At 43.4% G+C, this 11,936-nt stretch overlaps 1 protein-coding gene across 1 annotated transcript; it reads left to right on the forward strand.

Annotated features, from left to right (window-relative positions):
• Positions 1–637: 637 nt before the first annotated feature.
• Positions 638–11,204, forward strand: pde5aa (phosphodiesterase 5A, cGMP-specific, a). The gene is made up of 20 exons (XM_078282707.1): positions 638–918; positions 1,311–1,941; positions 3,287–3,376; positions 3,638–3,718; positions 4,385–4,474; positions 4,605–4,745; positions 4,852–4,919; positions 5,439–5,587; positions 5,798–5,973; positions 6,089–6,139; positions 6,624–6,770; positions 7,625–7,753; positions 8,815–8,909; positions 9,066–9,153; positions 9,811–9,911; positions 10,052–10,129; positions 10,255–10,318; positions 10,462–10,536; positions 10,750–10,833; positions 11,055–11,204. Exons 1-20 carry the CDS (start codon positions 638–640, stop codon positions 11,202–11,204), a joined length of 2,769 nt encoding a protein of 922 aa, XP_078138833.1.
• Positions 11,205–11,936: the final 732 nt, after the last annotated feature.

Here is an 11,936-nt window from a genome sequence, read left to right on the forward strand (position 1 = left end):
GAATATTATTGTGATACCACAGGAGATACTGTGAGAAATTAAAGTACGATAAAGTCACTTGCTTGGTGTGTTGCCCTCAGCCAAATTAGTAGGGGAGAATGGGGATGGTTGTAACACTTTTGGTTTCAGCATCTATAAGTCCGTTTTTTGTGCTAGATCTCTCAAACTTTAATACAAGCCTCTCCTATTTGTCTACCACAAAAATAGCCCTTTAGACATCTACTACACAATCACAGATTATGTGAGGTAATGCCAAATACATAGAGGCTAAAATTATTTCAATTAACTCCTAATTGTGTTGTTGTTGTAGATGACGGGTGTTGTCTATATGGGGGCCACATGTTTTGGTTTCATAACTGGGCCAGCCTGGGCATTTTTATAGCCCAATGAGGTTTTAATCGATTCCCGCCGAAGAATAAAACTCAGAGTGGTGCCAGACCGGCTAAATAAAGGCTTTGGGATTACCTTTACGCAATCCTTCCCACATGCTCTAATAGACATCTCTCTGCTTCTCTTTTCAGTGTAGGCTGCCTCGCTCGTACCACCGTATGGCTGGTGTTGCTGTTTCTCAAAGATAACGCGGCGGGCGCACAAACTGAGTTCAATCGACCTATTTTCGCTTAATTTGAGCGAAGGGATGCCCTGCCTCCACTCCGAAGCGCGGGAGTCCATGGAATCGGGCAGAGCGACTCCCGGGGCGTCTCCTTTGCCGGGGACAGAGGAGTCCTTTCGGAGGGAAGCAGAGACAGACCCGCCGATGGTGACGGGCATCGGCTGGTTCTTCTCCCCGCTGTGGAGCCCCCGCTCCAGGACGCGCCGCTGGGGGTTTGGAGACGGCATGGAGAGCGACCGGGTGGAGGCATGGCTGGATGACCACTCCGACTTTACGCGGGCGTACTTTTTACGCAGAGCTTCAGCGTAAGAGATTTTTCATCGCAATATCATTTTCCATCTCATTCAACTGTTGTCAAAAGGCTCGCTTTGGAATTGAAAACTGAAAGGAAATAAACGCATAATGAGCTTCCCCAAATTGAAACACTGGCGGAAGACCGTATGGTAAAATGAAAATGAAACCGCATTGTTTTAAAAAATGTATGGAGTTATGGTAGCCTACTGTAAGGCGCTTTGGATGAAAGTGAGCACCAAATGGCATATGTTAATGTGTAGGTCTAGAAAGCTTTGGAGACCTCACTGTCTTGCTTTGTCATCCACTTTATTTACACTACAATGTTTTCCATGCTTCATGAGTCTGAGTCATGCCTTCCTCAATATATAATGTAATCTCTGTGCTGTCTTGACTGTGGCTTCAGGGTCAGTGGTCCACAGGTGGAGACGTCACCGCAGCTGCCCAGACTCTCCAGGAGCAGCTCGGAGCACATGCTCAGGACGGCTCACCATCGCAGGGACTCCTCCTTCTCCACCTCCACTAAGGACAGACCCGAACCCCAGGCCTCCAGTGTCAGTGCCCCTGAGTCGATGGACCGCCTAAGTCCAGATACGCCGGGCAGTCGCTCCCCCTGCTCTCCCCGACCCTCCATTTCTCCTCGTCCTCCCCTTTCGCCTATTTGCCTTAGCTCCCCCCATTCTCCCCAGCTCCCACGCTCCTCCTCAAAGAAGAAGACGACCTCAGCCTGCGGGCAAGGTGACGGCTGCCCGTGGATGACAGGGCTCCTGAGAGGAGGCCTCAGCTGGACGGGTTCTGTGGCAGAGCTCTGCCAGGGGGCCCTCCTGCACGCTGGGGAGCTGGTGGCACCTGAAAGCTGCTCCCTCTCTCTGGTAAAGATAGATCGGGGTGGAGGGAGCACCTTGGAGGAGGTGGCTGCCCTGACAACGTCGGGGTTCGTGAAGCGGGACAACCAGGCACATCTGGAGCCGGTGAAGGGTATCATGGGATATGTATTGGCTACTGGGTCTCCAGTGAACATAAGAGATGCGTGTCAGGTAAAGCTCTGCTAACACACAAGACTCTAACCCTCTTACATTCTAGGGCACAGGTGGATATTTGAACTGAGGAATGAGTTATGCATGCTAAATGAATCTCCTGCCTCCGTCTGTTTTTCAAGTTATTTCATTAGGTGATGTTGTCATGGTTAGGCTGTCATGGAGTGTGTGTGTGTGTGTGTGTGTGTGTGTGTGTGTGTGTGTGTTGTGTGTGTGTGTGTGGGGGTGGGGGTGGGGGGGGGCAGTTAGGGAATCCCTGATGAGTACTCTATGCCTTTAATCCTTTTAGAAATGAGTCTCCTGCCTCCGTCTGTTTTTCAAGTTATTTCATTAGGTGATGTTGTCATGGTTAGGCTGTCATGGAGTGTGTGTGTGTGTGTGTGTGTGTGTGTGTTGTGTGTGTGTGTGTGGGGGTGGGGGTGGGGGGGGGCAGTTAGGGAATCCCTGATGACGTACTCTATGCCTTTAATCCTTTTAGAGACTTCTGCCACTGATTAACCTCTGATTATTGGTACAGCGTGTGTCTCTCTCTCTTACACACATCCACACACACACACACACACACACACACATACAGAGAGGGAAAGACAAAGACAGCGTGGCACACTAAACAGCTTACAAGTGCCACCCACTCCACCCGCTCCTTTTCCTCGCCACCTGTGTGATTAGGAATCACTGCTAACCTCCTGGCAGAGTTGGACGCTGGGTAATCCCCAGTCAGCGTGGGTGTGGATGGGCAGCTCCTAATAGCCTGTGGGCCAGTGAGGTTACTGAGAAACGTGGGTATTCCTGGCCTGCTTTACCTGACGCAGATGATCAGTCCACCCTCAACTGCTTAGTTTAAGGACATGGGAATATGAGTACGATGAGATGTGGGTAGACGTTTTGGTAGATTTAAGTCTGTTGCTGCCTATTTACATAAAGAGATTTTAATGCACACAATGGAGCATTATTTGTTCATTGGCTGTGAATAAGGGTGTCAGCTGTTCTCCCTGGGGTCCCACTAAAACACAATATACATCCGAAACATATGCACAAAGTTTAAAACCAGGATACAATAAAATAAAAAATTACCACTTTGTCATGGGCCACAGCATGAAAGACAAGTAGAAATATGAATAAGATAAGTCACATTTGTACAGCAAACAATGATTCTTACATATCAAAAGGCTAAGGACAAGCTCAAACAAACAAAAGTGTGAGTGAAATACATATGCATGGATACAACAGTATAAAGCAAGTAGAATTAAAATCGAGCATTTGACCTTAACTCTAGAAACAATCTGTCTCTTTACATTTCTTATAAATAAATGTCACGTTCTCTGTAATCTGTCTGCCTCTTCAGGATCCCAGATTCGATGTTGATGATGATCAATCATCAGGTCCTAAAGTCAGGAGTGCTTTGAGTGTGCCCATCCAGAACCACAGGGAAGAGGTGACATTCATCATCATTTATCACGTAACATGATATTGTATCATAGCTCATTTGGGCTTCTGCTACTCCTCTGCCACACAGCTTGTCACGTTGTCCTCACATAGTGACTGCTTCAAGATGTGGTGTTTTCTGCACATGCATCTCACTTAATCAAATGTATAAATGTAATCATGTGGTACTTTTAATGAGAACAGTGTCCATATAGCAGAGATTGTAACACAGAGCATATAACAATATAACATGTCTCTTTTTTGTGGACAGGTGGTCGGTGTCGTGGTAATGATCAACAAGACAAGTGGCAGTGATGGAACGGACTCTCTGTTTACTGACCTGGATGAGAAGGTGAGGAAGGGCGAAGCCATGATGTATGATACCTGATTAGACTGAACTCTACTTAGGAGTTGGAAAGTAACAAATTGCAACTACTGCAGTTATTGTACTAGAGTGGATTTTATGACTCCTGCGACTTTTTGGAGCACATGCAAAAGTCTGCACTGTAGTTCACCTTGAGTAACATTTAAGAACTTTTTTTGAGTATGTTTTATTGTATTGGTGACAGTAACAGTACTTATTGAGTAAAATGTTTAATTATATTTCAGATCTTTTATTTATTATTGATTTCTAATTTGTGAATTAATTTATAATTTGAGAACTGAGCTGTCTGAAGGCAATGGAAATGAGGAGTACATTTCTATGGAAATCTGAAAAGGAATATCTTTCCTTTTTCTCTCGCTCTCTCTCTCTCTCTCTCTCTCTTTCTTTGTCTCTATCTATCTATCTATCTATCTATCTATCTATCCATCTATCCATCTATCCATCTATCCATCTATCGATCCATCTGTTTGTCTGTCTGTCTGTCTCTGTATTTAAACATGACCAGATATGAAATATGCAGAACATAAATAATCCCAGAGCATCCCAGAAAATAAATAACACTGTTATTTACAGTAGGATGACTAATGGCTGCCTGCTAGCTATGAATTTGTGTTCTTGTATCTGATTGGCCAGGTGCTGTCCAATCATATGGGCGTGTTGGGGATGGTCCTGGATAATGTCCAGCTGTATGAGAGCTCAAGGCAGGAGGCCAAACGCAGTCAGGTAACACTGCTGGACATTATTATGAAACTCACTGTCACATTTTTAATATCACGCTGTGTAGTGTGGTCACATCATATTATCTGCTGAATGTATTTCTTTTTTTCTGTGTGTGTGTGTGTGTGTGTGTCAGGTCTTGATAGAGATGGCACAGGTGTTGTCGGAGGAGCACCACTCCTTCGAAGTTCTACTGAGCAAGATGGCTGCGACCATCATGCCCTTCACACATGCTCAGTACTGCACCATCTTCATCACTAAGGAGGAAACCACAGTAGTGGAGGACCAGGTGTACCATCCTGTTGGATTTTTTTTTTTTTTTCGAAAGCTATGTATCCAATCCTACCTAACCTATGGTATTTCTGATGCTGGTTTTAATTCAGGACTCCTTCTCCTGGGTGATCCACATGGAGTGTGAGGAGCTCGGACCAACCTGCCAGATCTACAGAAGGTTCTGCCTGCTAGATGGATAAAGTCCATGAATGATTATTCCTTTGGTCTATAGATATGTCAGCTCACTGTCAAAGGCAGTGTTGATGGACTGTAGCTTTACACCAGCCAAATTGTATTTCTTTTTGGTCACACACAATGTTGATACTCAATTTCCTTTCAAATGACTTTAATGTGTCACTAAAAAGTCTACAGAGTTTCACTCATACTGGTGTGAAAGGTAGGTGTGAATAGATATTCAATGTCTGGGCTAGGGTTAATCTTAGGGTTGGGGTTAATGTTAGAAAGAGGGTCAGGTTAGGTTTGGGGTTTGGTTTAAAAATGGGGTTAGGCTAAGGTCAGTGTTAGGGTTACATAGTTTGTAGAGATGCACCAAATAGGCAAATGAACATCTGCTATTTGTCATAGTATATACAGTAGATAGTTGGGTATCGACATTGGACAACCCAAATAAAGTGTCACCTTCTTCTTCTTAACACCAGAGGTAAATGGTTCTATATCATTTGTATATGTTTTTCAGGGAGCACGACACCAGCGATGTAGACCCAGCATACGCCCTTCGAACTCTGGTCACCATGGAAACACTTAATATGTCAGACGGCTCTCAGGAACCAATAAGGAGTCTGATCTGCTGCCCGGTCAGAAACGAGAGGTCTGAAAGAGTCATTGGTAAGTCACTTGGATGGCAATGGCCATTTTGCTTTTGTACGGTGGCTATAGGTACGTAATTAACACACACTAGTCTCCATGACAAAGCGCTGTATACTCATGGTTCCACATCACAAACTCTAGGTATTAAAGTGCCATGACACACAGACTAAAGATCAGACACCTCACACTGCTCTGCTGTCTTCTATCCCACTCTTTCTTGTCGTTCAGCTGTGTGCCAGCTGATGAACAAACAGAGCAGAGACTCCGGTGAGATGGAGGCCTTCAACAGATATGATGAGCGCCTCCTGGAGGACCTGGCGGTGTACTGCGGCCTGGCGCTGCAGTACGCTCAGACTGTCCAGATCACTGAGGAGCGGAGGGCCAGTATAGAGGTCACGCAGGAGGTGGGGAGGCTGCCTCACGCCATTAGTATCGCTCGCTTTAGCTGAGTAATAATAAATTAGGTGAACGTACTCTGCTTTTTATAAAATATATATATTTATGTTGTGTGTGCTGCAGGTTCTTGCCTACCACATCACTGCAGCAGAAGAGGAAATCCAGGCATTGCAGGTGATCACTAACTTTCCTCCGGGGGAAATGATTTTGCCCCTCTCTGACCTGCTTCTCTCAGTCCATCATGTTTCTTCTCCACCCCTCCTCTCCGTACCTCGCATCTCTGCCCATCTCTCTCCCCTTCAGTTCTTGTAACAACCCACCACTTTTCCATTACCCTTCTTCCTTCACCCTCCCTGCTTTTTTTTGGCATCCCTGGGCGGGGGAGTGGAATCACCCTGGGTTTTATTTCTGCAGATCAGATTAACTGGCTTTAATGCTAACGGTGCACTATTACCCTCCCTGCTCAAAGCTCTTGATTAGCCGCTATCACTGCCTGTAGGTGGCAAAGGTGCCGGTGACCTCCTTACCCATGTTAAAGCTAGATCTCTTCCCTGCACTTCTGCTGCCATGGAGTGGGAGAGAGGTAGAGAAAGAAAGTGTTGTCTTACCACGTTAGAGAGTGTGTGTTTCAATGGCGTTTTTGTTTTCTGTTTTTCAGGAGGCCGCCATTCCCTCTGCTGAGTCACTGTACATTCTAGACTTCCACTTCTCTGACTTTGGCCTCCCAGAGGAGCTCACCACACAGGCCACCATCCGCATGTTCCTGGACCTCAATCTGGTGCAGGATTTCAACATTGACTACAAGGTAGCAGATCTGGTAATAAGTATGGCAGCGCTATGGTAAACCACATTAAACCACCTAATATGGACAAGAGATTAGTGCCAGCAGAGACTGTATTTGAGTTTCATGAATTATATTGAACTACTTGTAGTAGTTATGCTATCCAAGATTATTGGGTTGAATGTTTGCTTGTTTGCTCGTTTGCTTTTCCTGTGTTCCTGGAGCTGTGTCTCAGACAGCTCAATCTGAATGGAGAAAAACAAATTTAAATTGAGAAAACTGAATTTGAAATTATAGTTAAAAGCAAAATTCAGTAATAATCACATTCAATTTCAAGCCATTGCATTCAATAACAAATTGTGCATTACATATTAAATTTTTGGGATTTTAAAAATGTAGCAGTTCAATATGAGCATGACAAATTCAAATTCAGATCTCTGCTGGCACTAATCTCTTTCCATATCTAAACTTCAATACAATGAGAATACCAAATGGCTCCCTAAGACAATGGTAAAGTATGTTCAGTTATTTTTTATTTTGTTTTGTTTTCCTAACTCTTTGGTTCTATTTAGCGGATCAGAGTTAGTAGATGTGACAGATGAAAAGATATAGTTCATTTTTCATATGCAAACCCATTGGCAAATATGAATGAGGTCGAAAAATTAAGTTTTATAACGTAGCATTATAAATACAAAATGTGTGCAGGTATAAAAGGTGCTCACAAGTTATGAACCACAGACATCTTGACTTATAGTCATCCTCAGATCAATGTTAAGTGACTGATCCCTATTTAATTGATCCCTATCCTGTGCCCCACCCTGCCTGTCTCCACCCTACTTGTCTCCATGTCTCCACCACCGCTCACTCTCCTCCTCTAGAGTCTCTGCCAGTGGGTGCTGAGTGTCAGACGAGGTTACAGGAACAACGTCCCGTATCACAACTGGAAACATGGGCTGAGCACTGCTCAAAGCATGTATGCCATGCTCATGGCCACAGACCAGCTCCAGGTCAGTGTGTGTGTTTGTGTGTGTGTGTGTGTGTGTGAGGGGGGGGGGTAACATCATCCTAAAATGTTAAAGAGGCATCTCACTCGAACTCTAGTTCCACAACAAATCAAAAGACAACATTCAAGATTTGAAAGGCGGAAAATTGGACATCAGAACTTTCCTCAGAACTATTTCAGCCTTTGCATATACTGAACTTTTTTGTGTGTTGTTGACTTTCATTCACATTTACAAAACTACATTCATGATATAATTGTTGTCAGATTACCTGGGAGAGGATGGAGAAGTTGCAGAAAGCCATTAATCTTGCATTTGATATTGATCATCATTAATTTAAATGCTGAACCTCAGCTGCTCTGAAGTTTGATTGCATTCCCCTTAAAAGTAACAATAATGCGAGTGTGTGTAGAAAGGGTTTCTCTGAAGGAAGTGAAGAGTCATTCAGAGCCTGCAGGGTTATTCCGGTGCAGAACACTCTTAATTATTTGGAAGAGGATTAGTTTCAGACCTTCACAAGACCTCTTAACTGCTTTCCACAGGGATCACACACCATCCAAGTAATTCTCTCCATTTATGTAACCTCTGCCTCTCACTTTCTGGAGCCTACATTCACCGCCCGTAGTCTTCCAAGGAAGTCATATAATCACCAGGTTCCTTCATTACATCCTAATGGGGTTTTAGGGTGTAGGGCGTATTCAGATTTATTAGAGCACAGTATGAATACCGGTGTCACTGGGTTGATTCCAGTTCCTTGGGTTTCAAAGAAAAAATGAATTAACCTCTTTTCCACCGTTACATATTAAAACATAGCAGGTGCACTACTTTCTCCTCTCTAATTTTACCATGGAGGTCAATGACGAAATTGGACGGAAAAGAATCTACTGTAAAGTGTGCGCTCTGTCCTTGACTCTGAAGAAATTCAATGTGAAAACTGCAACAGTGCAGAAAATGAAATCGGTTGAATACTTTTTCATGCCATTGTATGTAGAGAGAGGGAAATAGCTTTCTTCACTCTCTCTCTCTCTCTCTCTCTCTCTCTCTCTCTCTCTCTCTCTCCATCCCAGACTATTTTTTCACGTCTGGAGATCTTAGCGTTGATGATAGCCACTCTGAATCATGATCTTGACCACAGAGGAGTCAATAACTCCTACATAGAAAGGTAAACAATCTTATTTACAATTCATAAGCTGTAATATTTCAAATTGTAGTCATTTTATATTCCTCAGTCACTGCCCCATGGTCTTCACCTCAAGTCTCTGTCTCTGTCTCTCTCTCTCTCTCTCTCTCTCTTTCTCTCTCTCTCTCTCTCTCTCAGGAGTCATCAGCCTTTGGCTCAGCTGTACGGCCACTCTTCTCTTGAGAACCACCACTACAACCTGTGCCTCTTCATCCTCAACAACTCAGTGAGACCTCATCCATTCATCCTTTCATTCATTCTAGCCCTTCCATCCATCATTTTTCCATCAACCTATAAATCATCTGTGTATGCCCTCAAGCATCAGTATGTGTTTAATTCCTACTACCTACTAGTCCATCTGTTAACTAATTCATCCTCCAATTTTTTTCATCCAGTCAGTTGCACTCCACCTCTGCTAAGATTTATATCATTCCTCCATTGCTCCACAAGTCGCACCATTTCTCTGTCTGTGTCTGTGTCTGTCTCTCTCGATTCTCTCTCTCTCTCTCTCTCTCTCTCTCTCTCTCTCTCTCTCTCTCTCTCTCTCTCTCTCTCTCTCTCTCTCTCTCTATCTATCTCTCTCTCTCTCTCTCTCTCACTCTCTCTCACTATCTCTCTCTCTCTCACTCTATCATGGGAAACATAAGTTTACATTGCCAAAGCAAGTGTAAAATAAAAACAAAAATGTATGTACAATAAGTAAAGATCTACTAGAATAAAGAAATGTGTAACCAGAGCTGTGTAACAATGCAACATTGCAATCAAATATATAAATAAGAATAGGTAAAATTAACTTAAAAATAGAAACAGAAAAATTGTGATTTTGCTGTTAAAAATAAATGTATATATACATCTCTCTCTCTCTCTCACTCTCTCCCCCCAGGGGAGTCAGATTCTCAGTGGTCTCTCTAAGGAGGACTACAAAGCTCTGCTGCCCATGATCAAAAGAGCCATCCTTGCCACTGACTTGACGGTCCATGTGGAGTATGTTATACACAATATGACATAATGATCACAGTAACCTGATGGCTTGATGCTCCAATAGGTGTATGTCAGGAACTGAGTGAGTGAGTGAATTCTAAACTCTGATCTCCTTGTTTTTGTGTCTGTATTTTGTTTTTTAGGAGGAGAAGCGAGTTCTTTTCTCTCGCTAAAAAAGGCGGAGTGAGCTGGAAGAGTGAGAAACAAAGAGAACTGCTGAGGTGAGCGTGTGTGTGTGTGTGTGTGATTGAGTCGGACCAGGGGCACTCCTTTAAAATGTATTTTCCAGAGAAGTTTATCAGAGTGACATTTGCAGACAGTGTTTGAGCACTGATTCTCCCCACAGGTCGATGTTGATGACAGCCAGTGACCTCTGTGCCATCACAAAGCCCTGGCCTGAGCAAAAAAGGGTAGGCCTCCTCGCACGCCGGTGTTCATTTCAATACACACTTCACACGCAGACCTACTCACTCTCTCATCGAATCGCTCAATCGTGAAAATGTGAATAAATACCTTTACACCACAGTCTTAACCTCACTCTCCCTCCAAAAAGATTGCCAACCTGGTTGCCATGGAGTTCTTTGCACAAGGGGACAAAGAGAAAGAAGAGTTCAATATCAAACCCACTGTAAGTTCTGCTGGCAGGGTTTTATGTCATTATTACTCACCATGCTTTGGATTCATAGGATCAGTATATGAATATAGTCATATATCATACTGGGCAGAATCACAAGTGTATTTTCAATTGTTTTAAACAAATTCAACAATGTTTTGCTCATGTCTGGACATGTGCGAGGGGAGGAAAGTTGAAACGGTGCAGTTTACTGTCTCTTCTCACCAGGATGTTATGAACAGAGAGAACAGCACTCGACTGCCACTCATGCAAGTTGAGTATATTGATGGGATCTGCCATCCGCTCTACAAGGTGTGTTTTTGTTGTTGTTGCTGCTGCTACTGCTGGTGCATGTGCGTGGATGTATGTATGTGGTGTGGCATGTGTGTGTATCTCTATGTATGTTTGTGGGGAAAAGAGGAAGACCGCAATAAGGACCGTATTGTTGGTCTTCCTCTCTCTCTAATTTCCACTTTTCCTTCACTTCCAACACTCCAATCCTCTCTCTTTCTCTTTCTCTCTCTCTCTGTCAGGCTCTATCGGGACTGTTTGACACCTGCTCCCCTCTGCTGAACGGTTGTGAGAAGAACAGAGAGCACTGGCTGCATCTTGCTGAGGAAGGAGAGGAAGAAAATGGGGAAGAAAATGAGGAAGAAAATGAGGAAAAAATAGTGAAACTGTGAGAGTACATTTAAAAGAATGAGGAACAGGGAGGAGGAGAGGAAGGCAGCAGAAGTGGACGGGGGGATGTCTTTGCTGTGTGGCTTTGGAGGCAAAAAGCAGGATTGGCAGAGAGTAACGCTGTGAGGAGAGAAAGCTTTTTCCTGAAACTTACACCTACAGTTCCTTCATATATGTAGGAACACTGAAAGGTGTTTGTACTGATGTGTCTCTTTTTTTGTAGATGGAGACAAAATTAAGGCAATTGAAGCACTTTGACTACATGACACTGACTCAAAATGCCATTTCAGATCTGGCCATCCTATCGTTTTGACTGCAATAAAAACATGCCTGTGTATCAACTCCATATTTAATGTCAGACACAAGCAGCCTATCAACTCTTAGGACCAGTGTTGTTCACAAAGCCTTATATAAGTTAATCTTTTTTTTTTTTTTTATCTGAAAGCTGCTTAAAATGGCACACGCCTTCTAAAGTTTTTAGTAGGCTACATTGGTTTTAGTACTTTTGTTTGAATTAATTTTAAAGTTTCTAACCGATATTGCAGTTTCAAATGAACATGGTGGAAATAAAGGTGACAAAAAACTCTTTGCATCGTTTTGTCTGTGGAGCAACCATAAAAAGAGGAAAGCTGTAAAGTTAAGAAAATGAATTGACGTTCTGGTACTTTATCACCCAGAGTTTTAATCACCCAGAATTATTATAGTCCTGCCCTGCACCATACACCATTACAAGT

This window comes from Centroberyx gerrardi, chromosome 3 (assembly GCF_048128805.1).
Source record: "Centroberyx gerrardi isolate f3 chromosome 3, fCenGer3.hap1.cur.20231027, whole genome shotgun sequence".
Lineage (NCBI taxonomy): Eukaryota > Metazoa > Chordata > Actinopteri > Beryciformes > Berycidae > Centroberyx > Centroberyx gerrardi.

What these genes read in the sequence shown, in the direction of transcription:
- pde5aa (XM_078282707.1), top strand. Translation starts at nt 638, where the DNA reads ATGCCCTGCCTCCACTCCGAAGCGCGGGAGTCCATGGAATCGGGCAGA. An exon ending in TCCAGAACCACAGGGAAGAG is followed by an intron (nt 3,377 to 3,637) that starts GTGACATTCATC and finishes TTTTGTGGACAG; the next exon opens with GTGGTCGGTGTCGTGGTAAT. An exon ending in TCTGCCATCCGCTCTACAAG is followed by an intron (nt 10,834 to 11,054) that starts GTGTGTTTTTGT and finishes TCTCTCTGTCAG; the next exon opens with GCTCTATCGGGACTGTTTGA.